Source organism: Mirounga angustirostris, unplaced genomic scaffold (genome assembly GCF_029215605.1).
Source record: "Mirounga angustirostris isolate CCGP_5_RB_7025 unplaced genomic scaffold, mMirAng1.0.hap1 SCAF_17, whole genome shotgun sequence".
Lineage (NCBI taxonomy): Eukaryota > Metazoa > Chordata > Mammalia > Carnivora > Phocidae > Mirounga > Mirounga angustirostris.
In genome coordinates this window covers 54,640,060-54,654,845 of record NW_026991725.1, presented here as the reverse complement: position 1 = coordinate 54,654,845, position 14,786 = coordinate 54,640,060, and the positions used below count along the sequence as shown (strand labels likewise).

Here is a 14,786-nt window from a genome sequence, read left to right as displayed (position 1 = left end):
AAACGTCCAGCCCAGATCTCATTCCAAAATACAAAGATTGTATTCCATCTTATCCCAAGCAAAAGGACTACAAAAAAAAACAAAAAAAACAAAAAAACACTAGACATGAAAAAAGCAATTTCTTACTTACCAGTTCAACTTTTGGGCCAAGACCTTCAAATATTTTATGAGCTTCTTCTGCTTTTTTCTACAGATAAAGACATTATTATATTGTATAATTAAAAATTATATTACCTAAGTGCAAAATCACTACCAATTTAATAATATTTACCTAAAAACTACTCTGTAGTAGAACTTTCCTTATTTCCAAATACTCTTGAAATACTCTCTTTTGTTTTCATAACTTCCTCATCAAATTAAGTCAAAGCTTCACATTTGTACTGAAAGTAATAATAGGGGCGCCTGGGTGGCTCAGCTGGTTAAGCAGCTGTCTTTGGCTCAGGTCATGATCCCGGAGTCCTGGGATCAAGCCCCATGTGAGGCTCCCTGCTCAGTGGGAAGTCTGCTTCTCCCTCTGCCCCTCAGCCCACTCTTGTGCTCTCTCTCACTCTCTCTCTAAGTAAATAAAATCTTAAAAAATAATAATAATAATAACTAAAGAATTGTGAAGTTCTTAACAGCAAACAGGTATCAAGATTCTAGGGAGAGGGAACACAGATTCACTATTAGAAATGAATCCCTCAATACTTCAAGACATAATGTCTTTAATAAAAATTTTAAAACATAAAATACCATAAAGTTGCCAGTCTTTACTGTTGTAAGCCAAACTGATCTCTTGGAAGAAAAGCTTATAATGAGCCTATATTCTAGTTACAAGAAAACCTAGGTAATAACTGAACAGAGGAAACCGCTAGTTTGAATTTCTCAAGTGTTCAATAGTAAATAAATGCTGAATTAAATAATTTTTACGGTCCATTTTCAAAAGTAAATTAATCTAGACGAATGTGCTAACAGAAATCGTCCTTTAATAGACGAAATATAACAAATTCGAAGCTAAAAATGTTTAAACTAGAATTATAGGACTACCAAATGTGTCAGTGGTTCTCAAGTCCCTCTTCCTCTCAACACATTCCCGTTAGTAACAATGGTTCCCCGGCTGCTGGGCAGATGCCCACCTCAATGCATTTGCTGCTGGGAAACTCTCCAGGGCTTCTGATGTGACACACAAATGGGACTGGATATTAATCAGTATTCCCCGAGTGTAAAGAAAAATGTTCCTTTAAAATAAATATTCTCCTTTTCATTTCATTTATCAATCAAAATCAATCCGTCAAATATTTATTTAGTATGTATTGTGTGAAAAGAACTAGGAAGCATAAGAAGTACAAAATACTGTAAAAAGCACTTTCCAAACTCCAAGAAACTAAGAAGGTTGTTAAGATGAGAAATAAATACAGCAAAAAAGTCAAATATAAAACTATAAATATCCATTGAATTTGCAGGGCAGATCCTATTTCTACAGAGAGTTTAAAGGCAGGATTTGCCAACCTTAGCACTATTATCATTTTGGGCCCACGTATGTGTTCCAGGGACTGCCCTATGCATTGTGGGATATTTAGCAGCATCCCACTAGATGCCAGTAGCACTCCATCTCTCCTCCAAGTTACAACAATCAAAGAAAGTTTCCCGCTGAGAACAAACGACTAACCCAAGAAGTCAAAACGTAATGATCCTAAAATTCAGATTAGCTACAGACATATATTAAATAACACATAAATAACATCATCATAGATAATAAATTTGGAAATATCTAGCACCTGCAACTAACTTCCACCAGACCCACTGCTCACCAGTTTTTTAATTTGCTTTCCTTTTTCTTTTTTCTTTTTTTAGTTTATTTTTAGTAATCTCTACACACAACCCCGAGATCAAGACCTGCACACTCCACGGACTGAGCCAGCCACACACCTCTTAAATTTGCTTTCTCGAGGCACTCTGTATTAGAGTCTATACCAAGAACAGGCAGGCTAAGTGGAACTGTCTACAAATAACCCTGAGAGACAAGGGAGTAAAGTTATATGACTGAAGGAAGGACACTCGCTATTTATGTGAGTGATGACGGCTCATATAAGCTATTGCCAAAGGAGGAAGAGAGAAGCAACTGACGAGACCACTATTTAGGAGGCAGGACTGATGCTCTTCATTGATTAACTAACTCTTAGAGCATGGCAGAGAGGGAAACAGAGATTGCCCAGGACACTGGCCTAGGTGACTAGAGCTTGCTGGCACTTAGTACACTTTCTACTGTCAATCCCTTTCTTTCTTCTGTTGTCACTTTAACTTTCAAATCATGCAATCAAAAAATAAACAAGATATCTTTGAAAACCACCCTCCATGCACACCCTCTTCTATATGTATTAGAATTCTGAAATTAGAGCATTTATAAATATTTTTGGAACTGACAACGGGGAAGGATAACAGCAAACTGAACTGTTAAAAATAGTCCAGGAGATGAGTCTGTTTAGAGACTAAGTGAATCTCAGTCTAAAGTTTAAATATGATGCAAGACAATTTTTCTCTCAGGAAGCCAACTTTAAAATTAACAGTCACTTTTGGGCAGCTTTCTTCCTCCCACTAACTCTCTAAAGAAACGAAAGATGCCTAATACAAGATAATGGCTCCTATCTCAGAAGCCACATTTGGCTTAATTCCCAACCGTGTAGATGGCTGCCAAACAAGGAACAAGAGAGAAATGTCCTCTTGCCCTCACCCATCTCTCCTTTCCTCTGGTGCCAAAACAGATAAGGTCATTCATTAAAGAAAGCTCAGAAGGCCGCGAAGGCCTGACAGAAGGCAGCGCGGGGAGGCAGTAGTGAGACGGCCTGTGCCCTGGGCCCAGTGGTGCTCTCACAAGCCCCCTCCAGGAACCCCTGCTGCAGATCTACAGCACTGTGGGCGACTCCGAGCAGGGCAATCAAAAAGAGGAGATGTGTAAAAAGAGGATTTCTGCAGTTACTGTGAGTTAAAAATAGTCTTTATTGTAAGTCTAATAAGTTTGGTTGTTCTTCTATTCTTCACAGAATGCATCACAAAATGGAATATATATATATACTAAAAGAGAAAGAAGAGGTCTGAGAGAAGTGTTCAGTTTTGTCGCTGGGCCCCGAGAAATGCTTACTACACTAATTAATGAAAACATATATCTACAAAAATTGAACACAAATTAAACTCTCCATCAGATCTTGTTCAATAGTTTTCAGTCCTCACATCCTAGTCAATCAGAAATTCACAAGTAATGACAATGCTTAATTAAGAAATTCAATCAATTAATATCGCTGAATTCAATGTCTTTTAAAACTGACTCACACTAAGAAGTCAAATTTTACTTTATAAGATTCTTCTCCACTGTTAGCTCTAATCCCTATTTATTTTATCTCCAAGGTCCTAAACTGGCCATGAAGCCCATCAGCCCACAAAAGTATTTTATTATTCTACAGAGTATTTTTTTTAAAGCAGGAGACTCAACATAAAACAACATGCTCCTGGCTTTCCTGAAACAAGGGAGCACCTGTCAACCTTGGGCCACATTCTTGCTTGACCAGAGTCACTGACCCTCCAGGAAAGCCACGAGGCCGTCCTCGTCACTGGCTTTATATACAGTTTATTCTCACTGGATAGATCTTCAAACAGATCCTCGAGGAGACTGCTCTGTCCATTCAATAAACTGAACTAATTTTGAACCCAGCCAAGAAAATAACATTAATTGCCCATATTTTTACCTGCCTCTGACACTTTTCATTATCCTATTATGTATCTGATGACTTTCAGTTACCTACCTATATATATATACACATACATGTGTATCTGGTATAAGATCATTCCTATAAATGTGTATATAATAATTAATTCATAGTTGCCTTTCTTAAGGCCAATTTCCTTTAGGAACTGGGCTATTATAAAGTTATAGGTTGCCTGGGTATGATGTACTGATTCTGATGACTCCACTCACTACAAAGAAAACCAGTTAAAACAACAATCTCAACCTCTACCTTATGATCATCTTTAGCTAACAGGCCTATTCTCTCCCACAATACTTAAAGCATATTCTTTTTTAGACTAGGAACTTCTAGAAGCCCAATGTTAAGCAGCTCTGTTGGAAAGTTTCTTTATATTAAGGTGAAATCCATTTCCCTTTAACTGCTAGTTCCTGGGCTAGATTCCAGCCAAAAACCAAAAACCTTTGACATCACAAAATTATTCACAGAATTGAGGCCCGGCTTTCCTAAACCAATGAGTACTTTTAATTACTAGTATGAAAGAAGAAATTGTTTTAATAAAGCAAAAAAGCAAAGTCTACCTAAAGGTCAATGGCCTCACACTTTATTAACTAAGATTCAAACTACAGCCCAGCTATCTAAAGCTAACAATGCAAGTCATTTCCACATCCGATGACCCATCTCTCATAGGATAGTATCAGTATTTGGCATCAAATGTCCTTTATAAAGTGAAAAACTACAGAATGGCTTGTTTTGTATTATGTGCTACAAATCTGCTTGCCAACTTTGTATGATAGGAGAGTCAGTTGATAAAATTATATTCTCATTAAATAATATTATGTAATATAATATATAAAATATTAATATAAGACACTTCCATCAACTTTTCTTCAATCTCCAAGGGAAAAAAAAAAAATCAAGCTTTAGTCAAAGTTTAAGAACATTAAAAATTATGACAGAACTCAGGTCTCAACACAATTAACATTACCACTTAACATACTGATAATTAAAAAAGGCATAGCCAAGTGCTTTTAAAGGCCTGTGCTGTAAGAAATGGCATGAGCTTACCCGATTCTCATCATAAATAATTTGGACAATACTGCGGTGTTTCTGCTCCACGGGAGGAGGGGACACAGGCTTCTCAGGCTCAGGAGGTTTAGCTGCTTCTTCTTCAAGCTGTTGCTAAGAGACCCAGAAAGAAAAATTCAGGCATCTGATGCAGTCACCCCTCCCAGTAATTAATCGCCAGAGATAACACATGCTACTGAGCAATTCTATGGGGTAATCTTCTAATCTACTAGGGCCTAATGGACCCAAGGGTTCTAACAAATCCAATCAGACTTATTTTGACTAAGAACTAAATAACATAATCATTAGAGAATCCTTTTATATTTTAATTCTGATCAATTTAAAAACAAAATCATAAGAGAAGCTAAACATAGGAAGCTACCCCATAGACCTCCATCACAATGACCTTTTGTGGCACAGGAAAAACACTTCGTATGTTACAGATTCAGTATGCGCTAATGTCTGGTAGGAAGAGATCTGTAGGGCACTTGCAGACTAATCCTTAACTCAGAACAGCACCATGTTCAGCCCCCCAGCCAACCTTTATATTTTACAGTCAAGAGGCACTAGCAAAACTACAACTTTGTGTACAATTACAAAACAAAGAGCAATCTGCATTCTTCTGCTTGGGTTTGAGCCTTAGGGTCACCCTTTACAAGTGGTAGGATCCTAAGATCCTGAACAAGTATATAAACCACTCATAATATAAGGTAGGAATATCAATTCTATCTACCACATAGATTTCTGAGAAGATTAAATAACTCAATATGTATCAAGCACATTACAACTATAAAAGTTCAGTAAATATTACCTACAATTATTACTGAACCAAGAAGGGACCTTGCTTGGTTCACAGCTTTTTATTTTTCAGCACTTAAGCCAGGGCTTGATACCTAGTAAATGCTCAACACACAGCCTTGTGAATTTTACTGCCTAAGGTAACAGCAGAGACCCGGGGTAAAGATGTTATATCTACTAAAGCCTCTAGGAAAAAAATAATCTGTACTTCTAAGACTGCTGGTCAAGACTCCTAGTCAAGTAAGTCAGATCACAGCCAACCTAAGGAGAAAATTCCTCCAAGAGACAAGCTTCAAGGACCACATCCACCTTGGAATTCAAAGTACTTTTGCAGGCTGCTATCTGTATAAGCAAAAGACAGATATTTGGAGTTGTGAAGTCATTTTTATGGAACTGAGTTCTTCAACCATTCCCTTTCTTTCCTTTGCTCAGAGGGCCTTCTTTTAGGATCCCTGTTAAGTAGGTATGGAGAAAGGAATAAACAAGTTTCCAGAAATCACATTTTGTTCTTAGTACCAGACAAAACCATTGTAACAGAAAGATGAAAATAAAAAAAAAAGATACAAACTTTCCTCACTTATTTGTTCTTTTACATGAACTTTACAATAATTTTGCAAATTTAAAAAGATTTAGAATTTTTATTGAAACTGTATAAAACACATACAATTATATATATATTAATGATGTTCACATTATTAAAATTATTAATACTGTGTTTCTATGCATCTGTGGTATAGTTCTTTATTTCCTCAAGTTGTCCTTTATAGTCCTCAATAAAATTTGTAGCTCCTATAAACCTCATAATGGTCATACAACATATTTCATTATTTTTAATTATTATAATGGATTACACATTACTGAGCATTTACTATGTGCCACATATCATACAACCACCATTTAATTTAGCGGGTATTATTAGCAGTAGTCCTGCTATTTCACAAGTGAAGAATCTAAAGAAGACAGACCAGACCTGACCAACTCAGCAGAATCAGACCCACTGATACTTAAAAGAATTGTCAGGCATATTATTATAAATTTAATATGACTCAATAAATAAAAGATGGCTGAACATTTTTTTAAAGCAAGGTAATATTTTTTACATGATGAGATTTAAAAATTGGCCTAACAGAAATTAAAGCAATAAAAACAACTGAAATTGAAGATATATATATATATATATATATTTTTTTTTTTAAGATTTTTATTTATTTATTTGACAGAGAGAGACACAGCGAGAAAGGGAACACAACCAGGGGGAGTGGGAGAGAGAGAAGCAGGCCTCCCGCCGAGCAGGGAGCCGGATGCGGGGCTCATCCCAGGACCCTGGGATCATGACCTGAGCCGAAGGCAGACGCTTAATGATTGAGCCACCCAGGCGCCCCGAAATTGAAGATATATTTGACAGATTAGATATAACTGAAAAGAGAAATGCAAACTGAAAAACAGAAATGAAGAAACTGACCAAATGAAGCCCCAAGAAGCAACAACTGGGAAAGAAAAAACAATGAAGAGACAGGAAGACAAGAGTGTAAGATGCTACATCTTATAAGAATTTCAGGAGATAAAAAGAAACTATAGAAAAAGATGTTGTGGGGGGGAAAAAAATTAGAATTTTCCAGAACTGATTAAAAACTCTAACACATTCAAGAAGCCCAATGTGTTGTAATGAGCACTGGGTATTATATAAGACTGATGAATCACAGACCTGTACCCCTGAAACAAATAATACATTATATGTTAATTAACTGAATTTAAATTAAAAAAAAAGCCCAATGAGTCTTAAGCTGGACATATTTAAAAACAAAAACACATCCCTAATAACTCATACTAAAAACAACAGCACACAAAGATATTGAAGTCCGCCAGAGAGAAAATTCAGACCATCCATAGAACAATACAAACTAGACTAAGGGCTGATGTCTTAACAGTGGAAGCCAAGACAGTGTGCTGGGACAAAAAGAAGCACATAACAAAAGTATCTCTCAATAAACAGGCATAAATAAAAGACATTTAAGTCACAACAACTACACAAATATTTAATCTGCCAATGAACAGATCCTCACTAAAGGAAATTCTGAAGGATGTTCTTCAAGCAGAAGCATGTACCCCCAAATGGAAGATCTGTGTTGCAAGAAGGAATGATGAGCAAATGCGAATGACAAATATGTGCATACACCTAAATGAACACTGACTGTATAAAATAATGTCTTTGGTGGTTGAAATAAAACAAGGAAGAACTAAAATGTATGACAAAAGTAGCATAAAAGTTGGGAGAAAAGAGAAAGAAATCAAGAAGTTCCATGCCCTCATACTTCTCAAGAAGATGGTTAAGATATTAATTAGTTTTTGGCTTCAAGTTAAATAGGCTGATAAATTGGCAGGGGGGGGCACAATAAACAAAAAAAAACTGGGGATAAAATCCAAAGTAGTGGGGTAGAAGAAAATGTAGTAAAACAAATAATCAATCCAAGATAAGGACTAGAAAAAACAAACAAGAATACCAAGTTCAGCATAAAAAAGATAGGACAAATAGTATAAAACAGTTAAAAATAATTGAGATATCACCAATCATCATAATCAGGTTAAAAGAACTGAATTATCCTGTGGAAAGACAGACTGTCAGATTGGATAAAAAACAAAATCCAGCTATATACCTATATAAGAGATATACCTTAAATATAAAAGCACAAAAAGTAAAGGGAAAGGGGGGGCCCGGGTGGCTCAGTTAGTTAAGCATCTGACTCTTGATCTCAGGGTTGAGTTCAAGCCCTTCACTGGGCTCCATGCTGGGCATGGAGGCTACTTTAAAAAAAAAAAAAAAAAATCCCAACATTTTGGGGTGCCTGGGTGGTTCAGTCAGTTAACCATCCAACTCTTGATTTCACCTCAGGTCACGATCTCAGGGTCATGATATCAAGCCCCGCGTTGGAATCCATGCTGCATGTGGAGCCTGCTTGGGAGATTCTCTTTCTCCCTCTGCCCTGCATCCCTCTCAAAAAAAGAAGGAAGGAAGGAAGGAAGGAAAGAAGGAAGGGGAAGGGAGGGAGGAAGAGGGAGGGAGGGAGGGAGAAAGGAAGGAAGGAGAGAGAAAGGGAGAAGAAAGAGAGAGAAAAAGAGGAAGAAAAAAGATATACTAATCAATAGCAACCAAAAGAATGATGATGTAATTACATCAATATCGTGCAGAACAAATTTTATGGTAAAAAGCATTACAAGAGAGAGAATGTCATTACCTTATAATAGAAGGTTTCACTAACCAGGAAAATGACAACTATAAACTGGTAAACACCTAAAATAAGAGCCTAAAAATACCCAAGATAAAAACTGAGAACTGGGGTGCCTGGGTGGCTCAGTTGTTAAGCATCTGCCTTCGGCTCAGGTCATGATCCCGGGGTCCTGGGATCGAGCCCCGCATCAGGCTCCCTGCTCAGTGGGAAGCCTGCTTCTCCCTCTCCCATTCCCCCTGCTTGTGTTTCTGCTCTTGCTCTGTCTCTCTCTGTCAAATAAATAAATAAAATCTTAAAAAAAAAAAAAATTGAGAACTGGAAGAAAATATTTGCAAATCATGTATCTGATAAGGTATGAATACCCAAAATATACAAAGAACTCACACAATCCAACAGCAAAAAACACTCTGATTTAAAAAATGGGAAGAGAATCTGCAGAGACATTTTTCCAAAGAAGACAACCAGATGGCCAACAGACACATGAAAAGACGCTCAACGTCACCAATCATCAGGGAAATGCAAATCAAAATAGCAATGAGGTATCGCCTCATACCTGTCAATATGGCTAGTATCAAAAAGACAAGAGTTAACAAGTGCTGGTGAGAATGTGGGAAAAAGGAAACCCTTGTGCACTGTTGATAGGAATGTAAGTTGATGCAGCTAATATGGAAAACAGTATGGTGGTTCCTCAAAAAACTTAAAAACAGAACCAGCCCATGATGCAGCAATCGCACTTCTGGATATTTATCTGAAGAAACAAAAATACTAACTCAAAAAGATATACTAACCCCCACCCCCATGTTCACTGCAGCATTATTTACAATAGCCAAGATATGGAAACAACCTAAGTGTCTATCAAGAGATGAATGAAGAAAATGTGTGTACACAGACACACACACACACAATCTTATTCAGCCATAAAGAAAAAAAAATGAAATCTTATCATTTGTAACAACATGGATAAATCCTAAGGTATTTCACTTACACTAGGTGAAATAAGTCAGACAGAGAAAGGCAAATACTGTATGGTCTCATTTATATGTATAATCTAAAAGAAAACCAAGCTCACAGATAGAACAGATTGGTGGTTGCCACAGACTAGAAGTGGGGGGGCGGGGGGGAATGGGTAAAGAGAGTCATAAGATACAAACTTCCAATTACAAAATTAAAAAGTCACGGGGATATAATGTACAGCATGGAGACTATAAATAATACTGTACTGCATATTTGAGTGTTGCTAACAGAGTAGATCTTAAAAGTTCTCATCTTGCACAAGGAAACAAAATTCTGTTAATTATGTACCGTGACAGATGTTAACTACACACTAGTGTGGTGATCATTTTGCAAAACATACCAATATCAAATCATTATGTTGTATACCTGAAAAAATATAATACTGTATGTCAATTTTACCTCAATGTTTTAAAAACTCGGAACTACTAGGAACAAATCCAAAATCATCATGGTAATTTGAGAAGTTACAGACAAAAATGAGGTAAAACATAGATAATTTTTTTAAAGTATAGAATTTACATTCTTCTCAAGTATGACCAAAGTATTTTTATAAAAACTGATCATGGGGCACCTGGGTGGCTCAGTCGTTAAGCGTCTGCCTTCGGCTCAGGTCATGATCCCAGGATCTTGGGATCGAGCCTGGCATCAGGCTCCCTGCTCCGCGGGAAGCCTGCTTCTCCCTCTCCCACTCCTCCTGCTTGTGTTCCCTCTCTCACTGTGTCTCTCTCTGCCAAATAAATAAATAAAATCTTTAAAAAAAAAAAAAGAAGAAGAAAAACTGATCATGATACCGGGCCAAAATTCAAGTTACCAAAAAGTTCAAAAGACTAGGTACTAAAGACCACACTCTCTGGCTACAATAAAGTAAGAAATCAAAAACCAAAAGTAATCAAGAAAAAATTATATACCTAAAAATTTGAAAATACTTTTAATTAATACAGGGGTCACAAAAGAAACCATAACGGATAATAAAAAGTATTACAAATCAAAACTTATTAAAACTAGTACATGGAGAGAGGAAAAAAAGGGAAAAAGGCTAAATAAATTAATGTTAAAAAGTTATAAAAGAGCAGAATAAAACCAAAGAAAGGAAATGAGAAGAACTTGTGACACGGAACATACAACCTATTCCAAAAATGAAGGAAAAAATTATATCCAGAAGAAATAGAACTTAATTTTTTTTAAGTTGAATTTTAAAAATCTTCACACACACAAATTACCCACCAGACCTAGCTGGTTTTACCAAGTTCTACAAATACTCAGAACAAATTATTACAGTCTTCCTCAAACTATTACAGAGTTTAGAAATGTTATGACATTAGCTTGATGTATTACCAAACCAGACAAGAACAGCACAAGAAAAGAAAATTACAGGTTGATCTCTCTCACAAATAAAAAGATACAAAAATCCCAAAGTAAATATTGACAAAGCAAATCTAGCAATTTATTTAAAAAAAAAAAATAGGTAATACATCATCCCTAAGGTTAAATCTGGAAATCCACAGGTGATTTAACACTAGAAAAATAATTAATGTCATTTATTATATTAACATATTAAAGAACAAAAATTATATGATCAGCAAACTTAGGCAGAAAAACATTGATAAAATTCATGATTAAAACTCTTGGCACACAGGGGCACCTGGGTGGCTCAGTCGTTAAGCGTCTGCCTTTGGCTCAGGTCATGGTCCCAGGGTCCTGGGATCGAGCCCCACATTGGGCTCCCTGCTCCGCGGGAAGCCTGCTTCTCCCTCTCCCACTCCCCCTGCTTGTGTTCCCTCTCTCGCTGTGTCGCTCTCTGTCAAATAAATAAATAAAAATCTTAAAAAAAAAAAAAAAAAAAAAAACTCTTAGCACACATTCGGAAGAGTTATTTCCCAAACTGATAAAGGACGTCTACAAAAACAGACATCATAATTAGTGGTAAAAAGTAAAGGTATTCCTTTAAAAGCAGAAAAGAACAAGAATAACCACTTTCAACATTTTATTGCAGTCCTAACAAGAGCAATAAAGCAACAGAAAAATAAGGAAAAGGTTTAAGGACTGTAAAGAAAGAAACAAAACTCTCTTTTTTCTTAGACTACTGATATGACCATTACCTACACAAAAAGCCCAAAACAACCTACAAATAAGAAATTAGCATTAAAAGGATAATTCAGGGAGACTGCTGGTCTATAAAAAAGTCAAATGCAACAGAAAAATGTAATTTTTAAAAAGATATTAACAAGAGCATCAAAAATATAAAGTGGCTACAGTTTAATTAAATGCAAGGAATATAGATTATTTATGAACAGAAAGAAAAAAACATGAAAGACCTCATAAATAAATGGACAGATATACCATAGTCATAGATTAGAAGACTCAATGTCGTAAGGATTTCATCCTTTCCAAATTGATATCTATATTCTATATGATTCCAATGAAAATTCCAGAAAGATGTTTTAGAGAAACAAAAAATGTGATTCTAGAAGTTACATGAGATGGTAAAAAGTTTTAAATAGCTAAAACATGCCTGCAGAAGTGGGGCTTACCTTACTGGAAAAAAAGTATTATAAAGCTCTAGTAATTAGGAGAGTATTATTGTATTTCTGCATGAACATCACAAAGAGGGCAATAAATAAGAACACAAAGCCCAGAAATCAACAGATATATAGACGCAAACTTGAATTATATTAGAGCTAAAATTGTAGAACAGTTGGAAAAGGATGAACTTTGCAATTAATTATCCATAGATAAAATAAATGAATGTGACCCCTACCTTGAGGCAGAGACACAAAAAAGCCAATTTCTGGCGGATTAAGAATAATGTAAGAAACAAAACTATGAAGCTTTTTTTTAAGATTTTATTTATTTATTTAGACAGAATGTGCACAAGCAGGGAGAGGGAAAATCTCAAGCCGACTCCAGGCTTAGCACGGAGCCTGATGAGGGGCTCAATCCCATGACCCTGAGATCATGACCTGAGCCAAAATCAAGAGTCGGATGCCCAGCCGACTGAGCCACCCAGGCATCCCAAAATTATGAAGCTTTTATTTATTTTTTTGTATAAGATGTTATTTATATATTTGTCAGAGAGAGAGAGAGAGCGAGCACACGCACACACAAGCAGGGGGAGCGGCAGGCAGAGGGAGAAGCAGGCTCACTCCCTGCTGAGCAGAGAGCCTGATGCAGGACTCAATCCCAGGACCCTGAGATCATGACCTGAGCTGAAGGCAGATGGTTAACCGACTGAGCCACCCAGGCATCCCACTATGAAGCTTTTAAAAGGACAATATAGTCAATTGTTTTAATGATTCCAGGGTAGTCTCATGTAAGACCTAAACAAATTCTGTTCATCAAAAAAACACAATTAGGCTCAAAGACCTAAATCTACGAGTTGAAACAATAAAATTTACAGAAGAAAACACAGGAATAAATCCTTGTGGCCTTAGATTATACAACGGTTTCTTGTAAATGACACCAAAATCTCAAGTAACGAAAGAAAAAATAAACCAGGCTTCATCACAAGTAAAAACTTTTGGCCCTGGTGTGATTCAGTCCTACACGGCTGTTCTCTATAACGGGAGTCTTTTATCTCCGGCTGCCCTCTCTCCCACACAAGATTCCCACACCACAGAAGATTCAGTGGACAATGACATAAGCCCCGTGTGGCCCCAGAAATATCTTTTCAGTTATGAGGCCAACAAGGGCCAAAGATATCACTTTAAAGTGGATAATGATGAAAATGAGCACCAGTTACCTTTAAGAATGGTCAGTTTTGGGGCTGATGCAAAAGATGTTGCACATTGTTAAAGCAGAGGCAATAAATTATAAAGGCAGTCCAATTAAACGAACATTGGCAACTCTGAGAACATCTGTACAGCCAATGGTTTCCCTAGGGGGCTTTGAAATAACACCACCTGTGATCTAAATATGCTTCAGGCCCTGTACGTGTGGACAGCACCTAGCAGCTGTGGAGGAAGATGAAGAGTCAGAAGATGAAGGTGTGAAACTCCACAGCATATCTGGAAAATGATCTGCCCCTGTAAGAGACAGCAAGGTTCCACAGGAAAAAAAAAAGTGAAACTGGCTGATAATGATGAGGATGAGGAAGCAGAGGAAAAAGCTCCAGTGAAGAAATCTATACTCAATATTCCAGTCAAAGAGGCATTAAAAAAAAAAATCAAACCAGAATGGAAAAGACTCAAAACCATTAACTCTAAGATCAAAAGGTCACGAATCCTTTAAAAAAAGAAGAAGAAAAACGTCCTAAAACAGCAAAAGGATCTATTTCTGTAGAAGACATTAAAGCAAAAATGCAAGCAAGTCTAGAAAAAGCACGCTGAACGATCCTGGTAAATTAAGCCCAAAGATGGGGAGAGGAAAAAGAGAGACAAATATAGTCCATACTGAAAATCAACAATCTAGACGAAAGTCTTCTATTTTAATTTCAATCCCCGTTCCTGGTTTGCCACCCACCCACACCCCCTTCCAGGCTGGAAGCAATCTCCATCCTGACTTCCCAAAGCACTTTCATCTGACTGCTGTGATCCAGGGAACCTTATACTTTGCTCTCTGTTACTTTGCATTTGACTCACCTCTTGGACCATGTTTTATTCACCTTTGTATCTCCCTACCTGCTCAATAAATACTTACATGAATCAAGTAAGGGGGGGGGGAAACCCTTTTGTACACCAATGGATACTATCAGGAAAGTGAAAAGACAACTCACAGAATAAGCGAAAATATCTGCAAATCACATGTCTGAGTGTCCAGAATATATAAAGAACTCTTACAACACAACCATTAAAAGACAAATAACCCAACTAAAAAATGGGGCCAGAATCTGGATATTTCACTAAAGAAAATATACAAAAGGCCAACAAGCACATGAAAAGCCATTCACCTTAATCATTAAGGAAATTAAAATCAAAACCACAATGAGATTCCACTTTATATTTACTAGGATGGCTATCAAAAAACA

At 36.7% G+C, this 14,786-nt stretch overlaps 1 protein-coding gene and 1 pseudogene across 18 annotated transcripts in view; one reads left to right on the top strand and one right to left on the bottom strand.

The window, feature by feature from the left end:
• The window catches only part of NCOR1 (nuclear receptor corepressor 1), a 158,138-nt gene that overhangs the window by 92,176 nt on the left and 51,176 nt on the right, over positions 1 to 14,786 (bottom strand). For all 18 annotated transcript variants that reach the window (XM_064582692.1, XM_064582686.1, XM_064582689.1 and 15 more), the window contains exons 6-7: positions 4,785 to 4,898; positions 131 to 187 (exon numbers count right to left, since the gene is read on the bottom strand). In XM_064582692.1, coding sequence (XP_064438762.1) covers positions 131 to 187; positions 4,785 to 4,898 — 171 coding nt within the window. The remainder of the gene's footprint in view (positions 1 to 130; positions 188 to 4,784; positions 4,899 to 14,786) is intronic.
• On the top strand, positions 13,277 to 14,148 carry LOC123854667 (nucleophosmin-like; annotated as a pseudogene).